We start from the raw sequence: 20881 nt of genomic DNA on the forward strand, positions 1-20881 counted from the left end.
TATCTTCTGAGCTCGTCACGCTGATAATTTACTATATATATGTATGGTACGTATATAGTATAATGTTATGAACTTCGTGGCAAACTTAATATGTTATACCCAGGAGGATAATGAAGCGAATACCACGCTTTCAACTCCGAGCGATAAAGTTCTGAGTCTAAGCTCTCGACAACTAAGCTGAAAACTCTGAGATCGTATTAAAGAATTTCCGATTTCCGCAAAGTGGCTACGAAAAGATTTAGATCTTCAATCATATTTACTAAAAAGTATCTGCCATCCAATATAGCACTGATTTTTTTATGTTTCCACAAAATCTATAGAAATAGCTGAAAATATCGCTGAAATTGACCAATATTATGCTGTTTGGTCCATATTTGCCGCAAAAAGCCTCAATCCAACTATCTATTTAGCTAGCCAGGCGCTTACTTTGAAGTTCTCCATAAAGATGTGCATTAAATCCTTGTTTTTTTTTTGTCAGTCCGGTTCAAATTTGATCAGATGTTATAAGAGGGTCCGAATGGTGTTAGTGCCAAATAAGCTGTTTAGTAGAGTTTGCTGTTCAATAAGAGATCGATCATTGCAATGTATCATGCTACAACACGTCTTTCTGAGCAAGTCTGTCATCTGAGTGAGTCTGTCAGCAACTACTTGTACAACACAGTGCCTGGCAAAAAATGTAAGATTGAGCGGAAAATCAGACCTTCAACGAGCCGTTCCTATGTGATCTATTAAAATGAATTCAAATTTATTTCTGATCAAAATTCTCCATCCAGTGATTTTAGTTCAAGTCCCTCAAAATCTCTGTCCTCGCATATTTCCAACCTTTTTTGAGCCCAACTCGTTTGGCATTCGTCATAAAAGCCCATCCAATTACACACTCATATATTTTTACTATCTCAAAAGCAATATAATACAAAAGTCAGTCTATAAATCATTCATCAGCATCATAAAAATAACAACAACATCATCATCATAATGCTGCCAAGCTCAAATAACAGAAGCCGCTTTTTCGGCAATTTGCTTTGCCTTTACGAACCAAACAGCCATTAAAAGGATGCTAAAGTAGCAGAAGAAGAAAAAAAGCAAATGAGAGTAAAGCAAAAAAATCATTGCAACAAAATGTGTCCTTGCAACGAGAATTTATTCAATTTCCCACAGAATGTCAGGTGACTCTTACAATTTATATTGCAAGCTTTGGTGGTGGGTCCGTTGTAAACTTTGAGTGAGGTCTACAAAATTATTTCGTCACATTGTTGCTATTTGCGCTAACAAGCAGCGCCACATACATACACAAGCAAACAAACAATTTTCATAAAATGCATATTTGTTGTTGTGATTAAATCTCTGCTCCCGCTGCTGCGGTGCGCCGCCGAGCACACAATAAATTCCGGTGCAAATATTTAATCATATGATAATAAAATTTTATACTTATACCAATGTGTGGAAATATATGCGCAAGTGTTTATAGAGCGCTATTTTGTTTATTAGCGGGATCCCGATGGAACGTACTACATTTTTTCGGGATATTAAATTAAGCACTTTTTATACTCCGCTTTTGAAATTTCGATCTGAAATTTTGCACACGTCATTTTCTCTACAAGAACCTGCTCATTTATCAAAATCGCCGATATCGGCTCATTATAGCATATAGCTGTCATACAAACTGACCGATAAAAATCAAATTTTTCTATGAAAAACTTTTTTATTTGACAAGATATCTTCATAAAATTTGGCACAGATTATTATGCAGGACAAACCTACAATATCCGTATATATAATTCAGATCGGATCACTATAACATATAGCTGTCATACAAACTGACCGATCAAAATCAAGTTTTTCTATGAAAAACTTTTTTATTTGACAAGATATCTTCATCAAATTTGGCATGAATTAAATTTCAAGACAACGCTACAATATCCAAATGTTTAGTTCAGATCGGACTACTGTAGCATATAGCTGCCATACAAACTGACCGGCCAAACTCAGGTTTTTCTATGAACAATTTTTTTATATGACAAGATATCTTCACAAAATTTGGCACAGATTATATTCTAAGACAAACCTAAAATATCCGTATATATAGTTCAGATCGGATCATTATAACATATAGCTGCCATACAAACTGACCGATCAAAATCAAGTTTTTCTATGAAAAACTTTTTTATTTGACAAGATATCTTCATGAAATTTGGCATGAATTAAATTTCAAGACAACGCTATAATATCCAAATGTTTAGTTCAGATCGGACTACTGTAGCATATAGCTGCCATACAAACTGACCGGCCAAACTCAGGTTTTTCTATGAACAATTTTTTTATATGACAAGATATCTTCACAAAATTTGGCACAGATTATTTTCTAAGACAAACCTACAATATCCGTATATATAGCTCAGATCGGATCACTATAACATATAGCTGCTATACAAACGGATCGATCGGAAAAAGGTCCTTGTACGGAAAACTTTCTTAGTTGAGAAGATATCTTCCCGAAATTCGGCCCGACTTAATATCCAAGACAAAGCTACAATCTCCGAAAATAGTTTTCAAATCGGACCACTATAACATATAGCTGCCATACAAATCGGCCGTTCAAAATCGAGATAAAGTTATTTTTATACCCATTTATGCCATAAGAAATCCCCTCGTGAAGGGTACAGTAACATATATTATTAAGAAACATAATTTCACCGAAAAATCAAAGAGGATACTAAACAGATTGTACGAAAATCAAGCAATTAATAAAAAGGCCACATCTTATAAGTAATCCCGCGCTCTCGGTATCCGTTGTACGTTAAAAATTACACTGCTTTTTGCATACCTTTAGTATCTGCAAATTTCTGGTTTGACACACATACGCATGCAAACATCATATAATACATTTTTATTACCCATAAAGGAAGCACTTGCTGATTTATGTGAATGTGTTATTAATGAGGCCGCAATATTTGCAATGCAGGCAATTGCTGGCAAACAGAGAGCGGCAAAAATATGAATAATTGTAGCTATGTGCATATGTATAGGATAAAATGTCCAAATAAGCATGAGTACATGTGTTTATATTGTGCTTAAATTATTGACAATACATTCTTTATTTGTGACAGATAACAGTTTAATACAAAATAACATAAATATACGCTTACGTAGAAATAATACCTATGTTTATTTCGTTCGAAACATTTGTTGTTGTTTTTATATGAACAAAGTTTAATTGAAACAAAGCTATTGTTGCGCACTTTATTTTTGTAAATTTAATTGAAACAAAGCATATTTATCTGCTGTGCTGCATTTGGGCATTTTAAGGCAATAAGATTATGATTTTATCGCTGTAAATAGCTACATAACTGTACGTCCATATACCGTATATTTGTATGTGTGTAAGTAAATTTAATAAATCTTACGGATTTTCGGAATATCGGAAGTAATATATTAAACTAAGCACACACTATAATGTTGTATTCCTAGCTTTATAAGGTTACTCATACGCCCCATGGCACCGTTAATACGAGTAACGCGTCTACGTTAATTTCTATGCAATATATCTATTCTATTTATTGCTTTAAGTAATAAATAAAAATTTTTCCTTATGAAATTTCATTAGCTCTTTAGAGATAAGTTTCTATGTCATAAAATAGTTTTTTATGTAAAATTGTATGCGCAAATTGCTCTGCTTTCTCAACATTTGTAGCGTTAATTGGGAAAATTTCTTTATTGCGCAAATACTGATGGATTTTAGTGATGTGAATTTGTGACAAATATCAACATAGAACCGTTTTTCAAATGTAATAGGTGAAAAATTTATAAATTATGTATGTTTTACTTCCACAGGGTGGGTCAAAAATTTTTTTTTCTAATAAAAATTAATATTTTTCTAAATAAAAAATCAAATCTATTTTCAAATAAAAATATTATAAAAAAATCTTAAAAAATTAGGAACTATATAAATAAACGACTTTGTTTAAAAAGAATTGTGAATTAAGAAAGTTTCAATTAAATAGTTAATTTTAATTAAAAAAAAAATATTAAATAAAAATAAATTTTTTTTTTATATAAACAATTTTAAAATCATTATTTTTTGACTATCTATTTAAGTATTGTGAAAGTTTAACTTTTGGAGGGTGATAAAATTATTTTTTCTAAAAAAATAAAAGAAAAATCGCATAGCTATTTTTACATCAAAAACCCTATTCTCAAATCTCAAGAATATTTTTTTAATAAAACAAGATTTAATATTATTATTTTTATGCCGTTTCTAAAAATTTTTTTTTTTTCAAACAAAAAAAAACAAAAATTATAGAATTATTTTTAAAACAAGAAAACATTAAAAAAATTTCAAAAAATATTTTTTTTAATATAAAAACATTATTTTTTGACTATATACTTTAGTACTACAAAAGTTTTACTTTTGCAAGGTGGTTCAAAAATTATATTTCTTTCTAAAAAATACCAGAATTCATATAATTATTTTTATGTCAAAAAACATATTTTTATCAGAAATATTTTATTAATAAAAAAATTATTTTAAATTATCATTTTTATGCATTCAAAAATAATATGTTTTCCAAAAAAAAAAAACAAAATGACAGAATTATTTTCAAATCAAGAAATATGGAAAAAAGCTCAAAAATTATTTTTTTTATAATTCGTGCTTAAATTTTATATTTTTGTAAAATACACACAAACATAATTATTTTTATATCAAACATCATATTTTAAATTCTCAAAAAAAACTTTTTAATAAAAAAAGAATCAAAAATATTATTTTTTCTAAAAAAATCAAAAATAAAAATTTACAAATTTATTTTCAAATCAAGAAGTATGAAAAAGCGCAAAAATTGTTGTTTTAATGCAAAAAATTAAAAAAAAAATAATTTTTTTTACTATATATTTTAATACAACAAAAGTTTTATTTTTATAGCGTGGTTTGAAAACATATATTTTTCTAAAAAATACAAAAAAACAAATCACATAAATTTTTTTATATCAAAAACCAATTTTTAAAATCTCAAACAAATTTTTTATGTATTTTTTTAATTATTTTCAAATCAAAAGATTTTTAAAAATGTCTCAAACATAATTATTTAACAAAAAAATTTTAAATCAAGGCTTCTTTCGGATTTTTGTTTGTTTAGTTAAGAAATTATTCATCAATTTTATTCTTCTAACTATTTTTGTGTTTTATATATATTATATAGTAAAAATTTTACTCTTATAGCGTGGTACAAAAATATTATTTTTTCCAAAAAACAAAATCCAAAATAACACAATTACATTCAAATCATTATAGAAACATTGAAATTATATTTAATTTCTTTTCATAAAAAATGTAAAATTATCATTAATTTCTTTTTTTTTTAATATATTGGCTAGTTAAAACTTCTTCCCTGATTTAATTATTCTAACTATATAGCCTGGTTAAAAAGATTAAAAAATCACAGAATTATTTTCAAATCAAACAGTTTTTAGAAACTCTCAAAATATATTTTTTTTCCGATTTTTTTTTTGTTTAGTTAAGAAGCACCTCGCTGATTTCATTCGTATGACTTTATATTCTATCTCTCAATTAGCTTACCCAATATATTCCTTAAATAGCAGATTTATTAATGAATCTCTTGCATAAACCCGATTCTTTAGGACACCACCATAAAATTTTTTTTGGAAATTTGAAAAATTTACTCTCATCAAGCCATTGTACAGCTGAGTCGACTAATGAAGACTTTGAAAAATTGTGACAGCTTTCAAAGGTACCCAGATCCCACTACTATATACCTGTATAACTATATTGTAGTACTACTACGGTTCCAAGCATAGATCACTATATCAGCATTTGTCCTTAACAAATCGAACCTTAAGAAATCGGGTTTTAAACTGCCACCCGCTCTCATAAAGCGAATTTATTGAATTTGCTACATTCCTCTTTCTTTTAAAGGCTTAACATTAGGTCTCATACTAACATTGCACAAATCAAGTAAACCCAGAATTCAGCATTCACTATTTCCTAGATAGAAACTTGGTCAGAATTATGAACATACGAGTTTAAGGACAGCGGACGATCTCGACAACTAAAAATTATCAGAACTTCAAAGATTACATGTAATTGATTTTGAGGAAATAGCATGTGAGTATATATACCAGAAACTTTTTATAGAAGTCTTTCGACTATATAGGCAAATGGACGCTGAATAAGGTTATGTTTCTCTGAACTTGCGCTCAACAAATTATTTTTCGCTTTCTTTAATACAACATTATTTTTTTCTTTATCGCGTAAAGACAGCTGAAGCACTTAACTACGCATGGTGTCTAGCCTAACTTGAAGGAAAAAGTTTAAGCCATTATACGCTCGATTCGTGTGGCTTATGTGCTGCTGGAGCGAATAAAACATAAATTTCATATGTTGCCTTATGGATTTTAATAACTTTCTGTAGCCTACAGCTTATGATTTCAAAATTCCTTCACTCATACAGAAAACTATAAAATCTCAGCAGCAATACATACATACCGATAACTTAAAAAGTAAGCATTAAACCCACATATATCGCATATGTGCAACCACAATTTTATCGTAAGCATTATATTTTTGTCTATCTAACCACGAACACAAGGCTAAATACCTGTTGGCTCTTATGGCAAGCCACAGAAGCGAGCAAAAAAAAGCCACACACACAAAAGGCGCATTTAAGACTTTGGCCAAGATGCAACCTTTCCTGTGACCGAGTCGTAAACAATAGAAAATATGGCAAAACAAATCGCTGCGCTGCCGCACTTCCGTCTGCACTACCCAGGGCCATACTACTTGAGGAAAATGAATGCACAGTTGCCAAATGAAGGGTAGCGAGTCGATGAGAATGCTGGTAAATGGGCACTTCATGGAGCTTTGACTTAATGCCTAGTGGTTTTTGCTTTCTTTTAGTTTCATTTTATTTCATTTATTTCTGTTTCTTTTTTTTGTTGGCGCTTGCAATTTATTCGAACACTTTTTTTTTACTTTCATCTAGTGTTTTTATTTTCAACCATTTTATTGTGCGACATTGGAATTCATCTGTAAATGCGGCATTTTACCGCAATATGTGGCGTCAATGGTTTAGGCAAATGCGAAAAGGTTGAGTGGAAATCGGTGAGAGTAAATAATATAGCATTCAGTTATTTATAGAGAAAAAACACATATTATTTGAGGGCTTTAGGTTGGTGGGTTTTCCTCATAAAATATATTTTTTTGTTAGTTAGGTTAGATAAGGTGGAAATAGTCTGTGCTTTGCCCAATCCACGAAAAGGGTAACCTCACAATCTGCGACAACTACCATGGGATAAGCCTCCTCAACATCGCATATAAGGTTCTTTCGAGCGTCCTGCGTGAGACCACCGTCAACAAACTGATTGGACCTTATCAGTGTGGCTTTAGACCTGAAAAATCTACAACTGACCATATTTTCACCATGCGCCAAATCTGGGAAAAGACACGTTCCTTTATACCACGATGTCTGAATTAGTTATTCTTACAAAACTAATACGGCTGTGTAAACTGACGCTGAGCAATATCAAAAGCTCCTTTATCATCGTTTAAGACTTCTCCGATCCGTTCGATACCAAACGAGGTTTCAGACAAGGCGACTCCCTATCGTGCGACTTTTTCAATTTACTGCTGGAGACTTGAATAGAGAATCTTCTATAAGAGTTTACAATTGCTGGCGATGACACCGATATCATTGGCCTTAACAACCGCAGAAGCGAAGCAAATGAGTCTGATAGTGAACAAGGACAAGACGAAATATTTCCTAATGTTCGAAAGATTTATTGTCCTTTGCCCATTGGCAAGTCTGAATACCGCAGTCGATGGAACGATGAACTGTACGAAGACATTGACAATTTAAAGATATCTGCTACGCTGGTTAGGTCATGTCGTTCGAATGGATGCAAATACTCTGAGATTAATGGAAAATTAAGAATCTTTGGTGTCCATTTTTTCTATACCAATAACTTTGAAAACTCAACATATTATCTTATATCTGCCTGAAGTCGAGAAATTCCTTAACAACATACCTGATGCTATGTGAGAAAAAGACAACAAAATATTATTTGAAAATGTTTTAAAGAAAGAATGGAAAACGACACCTCTGTTCAAAGGAACATAAAACTTTTACATGACCTCACTTACGCTTCCTTAATTCATTCTAGATCTATTCATTGCCTTGCTTTAAGAATAGCTTTCGAAAGGGTCGAAGCTCGGAAGGAATATTGGAGGCGGAGTTTTATGTAAAGAGCTTAGGTTTAGTCTATCTAACAAATGCACTTGTTTTCCAGGCAGGAACTCCTGGCATTAAGAAAGTTGTAAATGTATCGCTACGAAGTAAAGCTTCTTTCAAGCAGGGGAGCATTCACTCCGACAACAGAGCACAATCCGCTCCCTATATTACTCACAATTAGTTAAGTAGGTAGGTAGAGGGAATATCTGATTTCGGATCTATTGTGACACCAGCGTGACTAAAACTCCTCACTCTATTATGTTCCCTAAGAACCACCCTATGCTCTTGACGAAGGTCATCAACACAAAAAATTTTAATTCTGCAACCTCCGAGATATCGTCAAGCAACCTTCGAGAGAAAGTTGCGATCATTTTACTGTACAATAGTCTGCTGTTCTTCTACTTCTTGTCAGATTCTACAATAAGTAGTCATTGTATGGTGTAACAAACCTACTGGCAGGTCAGCCAGTTAGGCGCTCCTAGTAAAGTTCTTGTATCGACAGCTATATCTATAACAAGTTGGTCGATTATATATCTACAAGTATCCAGATACATATATATTCCCTCTTTTACTTAGTCTATATGCAGGGTGGTGCCTGCTTTGGCTGGTTTATCTGCTTCATAGTTACCAGGAATATCACTATGTGCTGGAACCCATTACAGGTTTTTCGTGAAATATGATGTTAGAACCACTATGGAATCAAGGCATTATTTCACTATCTTTTATGAAACCCTAAGGAACTTCAGAGATTCCAAATCCACTTGGCTACATAAATATATTTCTTGTTGTGAACACGCTGTTTGCCAGAACAAAAACACTTTCTTTAATTGCTGTGATCCTCGCTGGGAAGACACTGTAGTGGTCTGGTAGCCGAAAGGCGATTCTGATTGCTGAAAAGACAGTAACTCCCACTTTATTATCTAGTTTGGACCAATTTGTATCAAAGTTGAGATATCAATACCAACTCAAGCAACTTCATTATCCTACTCGTTTGGGTGCCTGTCCGAAATCACTGCAAACTGTAAAGCTGAAAGCTCGCAAGAGGCGGAACCCATCCTCTACATTGGAGTGGGAACGAGTTGGATCTTCAAAGTCCTCCAGAATGCTAGACATGTGAACTTCACGTGAGCCTACCAGGTGTTGGTCAATGACCATCTGCTGTGCGACTGGGAAATACTTCTGACCTAGCGTAAAACGCCGGATTTTCACCAAACCACTTGATCTTGAGGATCGTTATGATCATTATAAGAGGCTTTTAGATATTACAACGAATCGGCGTTTCAAGCTGCCCAAGTGAGATTCTTGTTGGCGCTTGTAACCGGACCTTTTAAGCTAATCTAGCATAATTTAACCAACCGAAGAACAACAAATATTTTTAATATCTAAAACTTTTCCGCGACAGTATATCAAAAGTCTCAGTATCCACTACATTTCGGTGGTGATCGTAGGGGAGTTAAGTTTTGGATCAAGAATCGTTAAATTTTCGTGTGAAATTTAAAGAAATATTACGAAACTCAGAAATAAAACCTCATAAATAACTGTGGCATTCAAGTATAATTCAAGCAATATCAAATGAACCAATTCTAATAACCAGAAGCTTTGTGAAGAAGCCTGATCTACCTACAGTAGTAGTATCTTTCATAGCGCCATCTATTGGTGAATAATGATTTTGAGAAAATTTGGAAGTTATAAAAGAAGAATTTAGAAAACGTTGAACTACCGTTGAATTGAAAAAAAATAATTTTAGAAAGAAAATTGGTTTCTTGTCAAAAAATGTACACACATTTTTTAAATTTTTAAAACTACAACAGTATCAGTGGCCTCTTTGTAGCTTTAAACCACTACGCACACCCAAGTCCACAAATTTTAAAATAAATATTCACTAACAACAACATTGCATTCGAGATGCCATGGGTACTTTACTCACCTTTTGTGTTAGTTTGTATGGATGACATCGGTATGGCCACACAATTTGGCGGCGCCTTCGCTGCCGAGGTGCGCCGCTGCACCTGCAACGCCGCCTTCTCATCCGGCGGCTCCATGCGCGGACACAGCGTATAGGCGACCTTACTGCCACGGCCCGGTGTTGGACTGATGCGCGAATGACGTGCACCGACGGCCGTCGCCGCTGCTGCTGCTATGCGTTCACCCATCGCGACACGCACACACGCACGCACACTCTTAAAACCTAGCGCACGTCTATTTTGGTCGACTCACAGTGGCGAGTGAAATTATTTGTGTCCCGTATGCAATCGCGCGGAAGCTGCGTGCTGCCCTAGCCATCGCAACACATGCGCGCACATCGATTTACTTATGCAGTTTACACTTTTCTATACACTCTATATTATAGCACATTTTTAGTTAGACAGCGTTCTTTAATTACTAGGCTCAGGCCTCATTAACAAGTGTTCTCCGCAGCATTATGCGTTCAAATGTCCAGCTGGCATAATTGCAAAAATGAAATGTGTAGAGCGGGGAATGAGGGGTGCATGAAATGCAAAAGGAAATGCCAGCAAGTTATTATTTAATGATTGTGTTAAATGCCAGCCAAGTCGCAGTGGCTGATTGCCTGTTGGCTGCTTGCCCAACGAGTGAAGTGATATCCGTTTTTATCGCGGTTGGCTTACAGTCTCTCTGCGCCTCCTTGGTTAGCAAAAAGAGGGCACAAGTTCAGAAAGAAATTGTTTTAAATGACTCTGCATAATTGGCTTAGTCAATTTTTTTTCACTACTTTAACCTTTGGGGGCCATGAATGCTATTATAACCTGGTGGCTATTGCAACGGGGAATCTTGTGTGAATCTAAGCTAAGTCTATCTATGTCCAGAAAACTGCTTTAGAATAAGTAGTAAGAATAAGTATTAGTGGTAAAAGATATAGTTGAGTTACTTAATTTTTCTGACAAAACGAACCATAGCAGGGATGCATCTGGCCATAAGATTAGGTTAGGTTATGTTGTTCTGGTGGGCCAATGAACCACGCAAAGACCGTTTGGTCCTTTGCGATATCAGATGGAGTTCAGTGACTCATCCTTAAGAATGCCTTCGCTTAACGCGAAATTTAACAGACTCTGTAGCCTCACTATCTGTCTCTCCTCCAGTGTATCATACTGTGGGGACCCTAGTTGCTTACAGTGTAGTCTTGTTAAGTGACACTTCATTGCTCTAAACATTTCCTGCAGTCTTCCCGATCTGTCAGCCATAATTAACATACAACACAATTATATCCTAAAGTTATATTAAATTCAATATCAATGCCAAGTAATTAAGGTCTCAATGGAACCTTCAGTAACTGAGCGGATTGTGCTCTATATTGTCTTTCATAAGACTTTGAATAGAGGTTCTGAATGCAGCCCGAAAGCTCTAGCTAGCAAGTAATTTTACAAGACTTCTGCTTAGTATACACCTGAGCTCTACTGCGCGAAAGGTTTTGTTTTAGGAATATTTGAAATCGAGTTCTTGAACAAAATTTCGAACCAATTGTATCACGACGAGTATATTTCCCTTATAAGACTTTGAGTAGGAAATGCATATCAAAATCGGGTTCCAACTTATATGATCCGAAGGCTCTAGATAACATATAATTTTACAGAAAGGTGATGATTTTAGGGGTTTTTTAAGTCGAGTTTTTGAACAAACTTTTGAGCTAGTGGTCAGCTTCGATCAAAAGCAGAGGAAATGTGTTTCAACGGCACAACACCAGGCCATGCACATCGATAACGACTCGCAGGAGCTCCCGAGGCAGGAAATTATCTACTATGAGCTTCTCCCCTAGGTCCGAACTCTTATTTCGAACCTATGTTGTTTCGAATAAGACAGTCCATGCTAATCATTCGCCCAGAAGCGGCCAGCTTTGACTAATAAGAGAGGAAATGTGTCTCATAGAAATAACGCCAGGCTACACACATCCATAATGACTCGCCAAAAAATCCGGAGCCAGGACATTTTCTATTATGAGCTGCTGCTCGACGTCCACACTCGTAAACTGGACCTGTATTGTGACCAATTGGACTGTCAGAATGCCGCATCATCCAGAAGCAGCAAATTTTGGCCGATAGGATACGATAAGTATTCCATCAAGACAACTCCAGCCCACACACTTCAAAAATGACTCGCTAGAAGCTCCGGAGCTAGGGAATTTTCTACTATGAGCTGCTCCACAACAGCCGAACTTTTAATTTGAAACTGTATTATAAGCAATTTGACCTACGGAAACGTCAAAAAAAAAGAAATCGTCTAGATGCGTCCAACTTTAGCCGATATGAGAAGAAATATGTTCCATCCGGACAATGTCAGGCCAAGCACATCGACAACGACTCGCCAGAAGTGGTTGGGTGGTTTCTGCGCATCTAACTTCCAGCCCAACCTGGCACCAAGTGAACTAGCTGCTTCTATCAATGAAGCAAATGAGTTTGCTGCTGAAAAATTCGCTTCAAGACAAGCTGATTTGGATGGTACTTATGCATCCACCTACAGTGTGGATCTGGAACCAAGTGATTACTACCCGTTCCTGTCTTTGAAAAATGACTTTGCTGGTGAAAAAATTGTCTGAATGGAGCTTTTGTGTCACAGTTTGGTAACCAGGGACTAGTGTTTCTAGGAGAGTTGCTTTGGAAATCCTTGAGCTAACTTTTCTTGGTTTTTTGAAGCCTTACCAGGAACTAAGACATTTTAGTTTGAAGCTTCAGCTTGTTTGGAAGGAGTATCTTATTAATAATAAAAAATATTGTGTAGTCGTTTTAAGTTAGTTGGACACCAAAATTTTTCTCCCTCGAGGGACAATGAGCTAGTTGCTGGTAAATTTTTCCCGTTGAGACACAATGAGCTTGTTCATAGTAAGATGACAAGAGTTTTTTGAATTATCTGCCAGAGCCAGAGCCAGAGCGGGCGGTGTTTTGGTAACTATTCTGCAAAGCCGAGTCAAACCAACATTCTATTAATTCATATTTCAAATTTCGCTCTTTTTTCAAACTTCTTTTCAAAAGCTCCTAAGCTTCATTCCTCAACGAAATGGCAGTTCTGTGTCACTCGACTTGTTTTGATTGCAATTCGTTGATCATTTTTCTCAGTCAATTTCATTCATCTGCCTGACGCCTAACGACTACTTTAAGCCTGCATTAAATCGCGTGTAACTTTTTTCACTACGCCATTTAACGGTTTCATATTTTTTCTGCACAAAACGTGTCACATTTCCACTTCCCGACGATTTTTATACTTTTATTACAAATGTTTCTATTGTGACACGCACACTCGCTCACCAATACATATGCACGCGTTGTGTCTGTGGTGCGAAAACAGATGCGAGTGAAAGAAGCGCCAGCGTCGCAAGGACACACGTGCAAATTTGAAACACGTTTCACACGACCGACGAATGCGGCGTACATTTGTTGGCAATTCTAAGGCACGATACGACGTACGAACACGCATTCAAACGGTAAAACACACACGAACACAATGTAACGGATTCGACGCGTCTGATTGTTTTATTAAAACACCATGAAAGGACTCGCCTATAGTCGCATAGTGATTTGCATCCTTTTGGCCGTGAAGCTTAAAATACACTAACACCATTAACTGCCGACACTTCACTTGGCCTTCCACAATGCAGCCATCTCGCAAAGCAAACACAAAAAAACAAAACCGTAAAAATGTCGAAAGAAAGCGAGAGTTGTGAAAAAAACACACACACAAATACTATAAATATTATATGACCCTTTATACTCGACGCTGCAGTTGTTGCCACTAGTATCCTCCGGTCGTACGTACAAACAAACAAACACACGCGTACAACGCGCCGTTACAACACGTAGAGCCACTTAACTGAACACACACGAAGCACTCAAAGCACACAGCTGCCCTCGGTGTCCTGTCACCAACTGCCGACAGCAGCCTCGCGAAATTTGCATTGAGTCCTGGTCGCTGAAGCGGCGGCAGCAGCACTCGGCGTTTGGCGACACGAGCGCCAAAGCGGTAACGAATACGGTAGCGTACACGTGCAAAGCCAAACGAACGAAAAAGTGCGCTTTAAAGTCAACGTAGAAGAGGAAGCACAAAGCAGCTAAGTCGTACCGCCTTTGTCCACCGAACTGTGTGAGGTGGGCTGTAAACGAGACAGCCGCCTGCAACGGCTTTATGCACTAAAAGCTCACTACGCTGCATGCCAAAGAGCTTTCGTTGACTGCAGTCATAGTTGTATGCACTAACACATGCGAATACTAGACACATAAACCAAAAAAAGCCGAGCAGAAGCAACAGCGTTCGGCTGCGGGTAGCACGTTGCACAGCCGAGCGGCAAGTTCATTGAGAAATTGCGGTTTATTGTGTTTGCAAGCATGTGACAAGTGCTAGTTCTTGTATTTGTTGTTTTTTCGGCAGAATACCGGCAAACTTAACGGTGCTTTCGCTGAAAGCGCCTTACTTTGACTTGTCACTTAACAACACTGGCGGAGAGCTTTTAGTAACTTTTGTGGCTTCGACAGTTAAGCTTAAAGGTTTGAAACTGTCAAAACACTTCGGATGTTATGATGAAGGACGAAATTTTTATTATCATCTAAATAAACAGTTATAAAACAAATAGACTTTTCTACGGTCAAACTTAGCGTTACAATACAGAGCAAATATTGAAAAATCCACTTTTCTGTACCTCCTTTTCATTTTAGCCAGGTCGGAAAAATGCTCGAGAAAACCAAGGGCATTCGCTTCCACAATCAGTGAGATTATGGAAAGAGCCTTACAGATGTTACACCTAGGAACCGCGAATAACAGACTAGATGTAAACCCTAGTAAGGCAGAACTGATGCTATTCACAAATAAAACCAAATTTCCCCAATTTCAACTTCCCTCAATCGGTGGTACTACAACTTCTCTTGATATCTCTCGACCTCTCCGTCTACCAAACTCAGCTGGTAACCGGCAGCATTAGACATAGAGAATGCCTGTGGAGTTTTACTGAATCACTACAGGAAGATACAGAAAGCAGCCATTTACACAGACAGCCAGATGGCTGTACTAGCTTTGTCGTTGTCAAAAACCAACTACAGTTTAGTAAATAAAGACGAGGAAGACTTTAAACGCACTGGCAGGTTAATTCGATTTGCCCTTAATTTGGCTTTCCGGTCACAGGAATATTTTCGGTAATGAAAAACGATCGTGTCGGATGATCCTCGCAGGGCGGGTATGAGCGGTGCCACTCTCAAGTGGTACTTGAGGCACCTCCAGGATGAAAAGTCACCAAAGGCTGTCTCTAAGCAAGAGCCGCGGCAGCAACGCTTCTCCTGGCACTCTCAAACGCGTAGAAGCCAAATCCGCGCCCGCTGCTAGACGCGGCAATTAGAGGCGCCGCTTGAACAACGCAACTCTGTCGGAGAGGCGTGGTGGCGGAAAAGGCTGCACCTCTAGAGGCAACGAAGCAGACCGCAGAGCGAAAGAGCAGGCAGATATTGACTCAAAAACCTCAGAGTTCCAAGAGGCGGTCGGAGGACAACACTGCGCTCCCAACCCCTCCTCGGTGGTGCCGGGTCTGCACAAATACGCCGAGGCCTTAAATGGTAGTGGCGGTGCCACCCAGCAACTACCCGGCGGAGGTCTTGTGGTCAGAAGAACTAACTGCACTGCAAGACTGCATCATGAATGAGACTTTCAGGGGGTGTGGATACAGTGGCTCATTCCATGGATTTTATTTTAGGTCAGGTCTGCTTCTAGTCGACTATAAGGGCGAGAAGACGGCCATAGCGGCGAAGAAGGTAAGGCAAAGGAAGCAATTGGACGAGGTATCAACACAGTTGAGTAGATTACGACTGCCGCTCTCGTTGAAATAGAGCGGAACGCGTTACCTTGCGAGCGCGAAGAGGTGTTACCCTCTACTCAGCAGCTGCTGGACGAGCTGGAGTGGTAGGTTGGTGAGGGCGAGCCATAAGGATTCTATGTCAGAATTAAAGACCAACCAGTTAGTTTATAACTGGAAGCTTACCTCACAATACACAACTTCGGTGGCTATCTATAAAAATAGTCTCAAAGTTAGTCAAGCAGCGTCTGCCCTCACTAGAAATAACATCAAGCTAGTTCGTCATCAGACTGGTTTGGGTGCCTGATCACAGCAAAATCGCTGGAAACTGCAAGGCCAACGTACTACCAGAGGAGCCACCCGCTTACATTGGAATGGGACCGAATTAGATCTCCACTGTCTTCTTGGGTTGTAACACTGGATAAATGGACCACGCAGGCGCTTAGCAGGCGTTGGTCGCTGATCCGCTTCTGTGCGACTGCAAAATGCTTTTGGCGCAGAGTAGAACGCAAGAGACCTTATGAACTACTTGCCCTTAACAAAGTTCCAATCGTAGGGGTTCTTACTGCACATTGTCCAATAGGCATCCGTACGGTAAGTCTAAATATCTTGAAGTCTAAATATCTTGAATATCGTTGTCAAAGTTGTATGGAGGAGAGTGAGTTGGAAACTTCCAGGCACTTTCTTCTCTATTAACCAGCCTTTGCAAGACTGAGATTGAAACTTATCGACAGTTTCACATTCTTCGAATCAGACAATATAGCAGAAACTGAATTTAGACGTATCAACAAGTTTTTGAGAGATGCTTGAAACGTTTTGTCGCTTTGTAAGCGAGTATAGGAGTTTTAAGTAACACAAAGGACCGGCGTTCTAAGCTGTCCGAGTGAGATCGCTGTTAGAACTGATTTCTAACCTAAACTAAACTAACCTAACATAAGTATAGAAAGAGTTATTTCTTCTCGTTCTTCTAGATCAGGCGATTCATTCGCAAATATGGTATATACTTTGCTAAGATCGGTTAAATCAATGATACCGTCCTCTTCATGCTTTTGCCAGCTACTCTATAAGTTTATTTCAAATCTCTCAGTCGATATTAAAACGTCTTATGTCAATTTCGGTGCAACAGAGGGGGAGAGAGAGGTTTTTCAAAATGTTGAACTGAGTAAGGAGCTTACCCAACATTCTTCTACTTCTGAACTGGCGTAGACACCGCTTACGCGGTTATAGCCGAGTTAACAACAGCGCGCCAGTCGTTCTTTCTTTTCGTAATGTGGCGCCAATTGGAGATTCTAAGCGAAGCCATGTTCTTCTCCATCTGGTATTTTCAATGGGTGGAGGTCTTCCTCTTCCCCTGCTTATCCCGACGGCTAATGCGTCAAATACTTTCGAAGTTATGACTATCAACAGTGACGTGGGAGCCTAATTGCGAGTGCGACGACTGGAGGATGGAATCATGTGAGAAAGTTCACGCAAGTGAGAAAAGTTCTCTGATTACCATTTATTTGGCAGCGACCAGAAACAATTTTTTTTACATGTGGCTCAAGTAGCTCACAACTTCCTGTCTTAGACCAAGTACCCTCTGGGTACCCAAAACACATCCGTTTGAAGGCGAGCTAAAAAGAGAAGGCGAACCATCCCTCCACAGGGTTGTGCGCTGGGTTTGGGACCCGCCGCGTAAAACACGCCCCCAATGAAAATGAAACTCAACATTCCTGCATTTTTTTCATTTAATTTCCCAAAAAGATCTACTATCCATCCTCAGTTTTCTACTTCGCGTCTAAAATACCCGCTCCGCTCCGAAGCGTTCGCACACGTTCAACTCACTTATTTATTTATCTATTATTGCTTATTGAAATCAATTTGCTACAAATTGTTGCTGTTGTTGTTGTTGTTTTACAACCACTCGTAGGTCTTCCCATCGACGCTTTCATCACATCATTTAAATTGTTGATTACACACATTAATCATCGATTATTGTAGCGAAAGCAATTAAACACAATTTTTTTCGACTGAACGCTTCATAAATTGCTTTCCGATGCCAACAAAGCTATCTCTGTATCCACGTATATACATATATGTATATAGATATACGTACATACATGTGAACTAGATTCTAGTGGCGCATTTGCCTGCCGTCACCCACGTGCCTCGGTCACCCGCCCACCAGATAATTTGCATTCTAGTTTCGCCAATTCGGTTTTGTAGTTGAGTTACATACATACATACATACAGATATATATACTTAAATGGGTGGCAGCAGATGTAATATATACATATATTTATCTGTGTAAATATTTTATATATATAATAATCTATTTAAGTGTACCTCACACCGTATAAAGCAAAGAAAAACAAATTACCATTTCATTGCTTTAGTTTGTTTATTTTGGATTTGATTTCTGTACTCTCGTTCTTTGACACGCGAATCGCATTGAACTGAAGGTCTCGACGTCATCAGTTTATTTTTGAACTCGACCGTTATGTATACTTAGCCTCTGTTGTGGTGTGGATGAACTTAAGTGACTATGAAAATTGTGCAATAAAGTCGCAACTCACCCGATTTAACCGCTTTGTAAGTAGATTTTCGAAATTTTACAGTTTTCAAAATATGTAGCATACATCTTAGCGCAAATGATAAACTGTTAAATTTTTGTACTCGACAGCATGTTTATTTCATATTTTAGTACTTGTTTAGGAAATAGTCGGAAATGAGTTTTATAATCGAAAATATAGTAGACGTGAATAGCTGTTTTTTTTATAGATTTGAAGGTCACAATTTCCAAAACAAGTTAGTTTTGTGAGCTTAATATAGGAGTATGAGCTATAAACGCAGTAATAACCATATAAAATTGAATTTCGAAAATTCGAAGATCAATTTCGAACATGAAATGTGACATCTTCAATTGCTAACATAATATTTTTCAAAAATGCTGCAAATATTTTGGCGCAAAAATGCATTCTGCCGAATTCACACTTTACAGAAAGTGTTTTATTTATGCTTTTCTTCTTCTTTTTCACTATGTAGCATAGACAGCGCTTACGCGATTATAAACGAGTTAACAACAGCGCACCAGTTGTTTCTTATTTTCGCAATGGAGTTTCCAAGCGAAACCAGTTCTTTCTCCACCTGGTCTTTTCAACGGATTGGAGGTCTTCCTCTTCCTCTGTACTGCGTCGAATACTTTCAAAGCTGGATGTTTTCGTTAGGCACTTAGTAGATGTTACATCCTTGTTCTTTTAGACTTGAAAGCCATAATTCATAGAATATGGCAGTTTTGTGAGCTGAAAATCGATTTTTAAGCTGTACATTCAATAATAAAAATTAAAAAGTGAACTTCGAAAATTCGAACATAAATTTCGAACATCGATTTAGTTAACGCAAAAGTTGATTACCCAACTTTAAGCAGCAACGTTGTTAATTTGAGGATTAATAATGGAAGTTTATTTGGTGAATAAAAAATTTTTCAAAGATACCTCAAAAAATATCTAGGTATGTTCGAATTATTCATTATTTAAAATGAATTAGTACTTTTCTAAAAATTAAAAAATAAATTTCTAATCAAATTTCAAACCAATTTTGAAAATTCGAAATTTTATAGAAAGTTCTAATATTTGTTTGCAAAAATTCAAAATCAAAGTAAATTTGCGAATTTTGAAATTTTTATTAAAATTTCTTACCAAGAACTAATATTTTCTTTTATTATTAATTTACATAAAAACTCACAAAAAACACATTTATAAATTTCGAATATTCATGTTTTCAAAATTTTTGAAAAAACTAATTTTTATTAAAAAATTTTGAAATTTACTTTTATTGTTCCTAAAAACCCATTTACAAATTTCGAACTTTCATATTAACGACTCAATATTTTTTTAAAAATTGGAAAATTTATTGAAAACAAGCAATTTTTATTCAAAAATTTCGAAATTTATTTTCAAAAACTCGAATTTTTAATTCGAAAATTGTTTCGTTTCCACACAGCAGGTAAAAATTTATTAAAAATATGGAATTTTTATTCAAAAATTTTTTAATTTATTTTCAAAAACACGAATTTTGAATTCAAAAATTGTAACATTTCAGAAAAAGCAGGTGAAATATATAACAATAGTAAAAAAAAATTTTACACAAACCTTACAGCTATTACAAAGCTCCACATCACCTTTTAAAACCCCAAATAATAACAAATAGTTGTTTTTTTTCAGTTTTTAATAACTGTTGGTGTATTTTAAAGAAAGTTTTGTTTTTTGCAAATTTTACAATATTTTTAATTATATATAAACTGTAATATGTGTTTTTGTGAGTGTAACTTGAAATTTTTGTCTCGAAATATTTTCACTTTTTTCTTTTTTACTTTTTACTTTAGGCGCCAACGCAATACGCTCGAGTCGGTTGAAGAAATCCAGCTAAACGGAAGCCAGTATTGAGGAATTGAAGTTTGTAAGTACATATAAGGTTTTGCATTATTTGCTTCTTCTTCTTGTTCTACATTTTGCGCTGTCACAGAGAGACACGCTTCATTACGCTTCAGCGCATCGTAAAATAGTTACAAAAACGAAATTTCACGGTACATACATATGTACATACATATACATATGTATATAATTTTATATTTATGTACATAAATCGATTAAGAAGCAGCAGCAAGCCGAATGAAGCTCAATCTTAATTGTGCAATAAAACAAAAAGCAACAGTGGGTTGTTACCAAACAAAAATAGAGAGGGTTTAGAATTTAATTTTAAATTTCAAGTAGTTCTTTAAAATTTTAGCGCAACATTTTTGTTGCGCTATTTTGAAATTGCAGCGTGTGTTATCGAAGGTTTTGTGATTTTTGGAATTTTATTTTCAAAACTTTTTTT

At 36.2% G+C, this 20881-nt stretch overlaps 1 protein-coding gene across 4 annotated transcripts in view; it reads right to left on the reverse strand.

Moving 5' to 3' along the window:
- Positions 1-14096, reverse strand: part of LOC120772377 — a 37896-nt gene extending 23800 nt beyond the window's left edge. The window contains exons 1-2 of one of the 4 annotated variants that reach the window (XM_040100966.1): positions 13953-14096; positions 10171-10683 (exon numbers count right to left, since the gene is read on the reverse strand). In XM_040100966.1, coding sequence (XP_039956900.1) covers positions 10171-10396 — 226 coding nt within the window. In that variant the 5' untranslated portion in view covers positions 10397-10683; positions 13953-14096. Of the gene's footprint in view, positions 1-10170; positions 11076-13927 lie in introns of all 4 variants that reach the window. The other 3 variants (XM_040100963.1, XM_040100964.1, XM_040100965.1) reach the window with 3 other exon arrangements.
- Between the last annotated feature and the right edge of the window lie 6785 nt (positions 14097-20881).

Source organism: Bactrocera tryoni, chromosome 3 (assembly GCF_016617805.1).
Source record: "Bactrocera tryoni isolate S06 chromosome 3, CSIRO_BtryS06_freeze2, whole genome shotgun sequence".
Lineage (NCBI taxonomy): Eukaryota > Metazoa > Arthropoda > Insecta > Diptera > Tephritidae > Bactrocera > Bactrocera tryoni.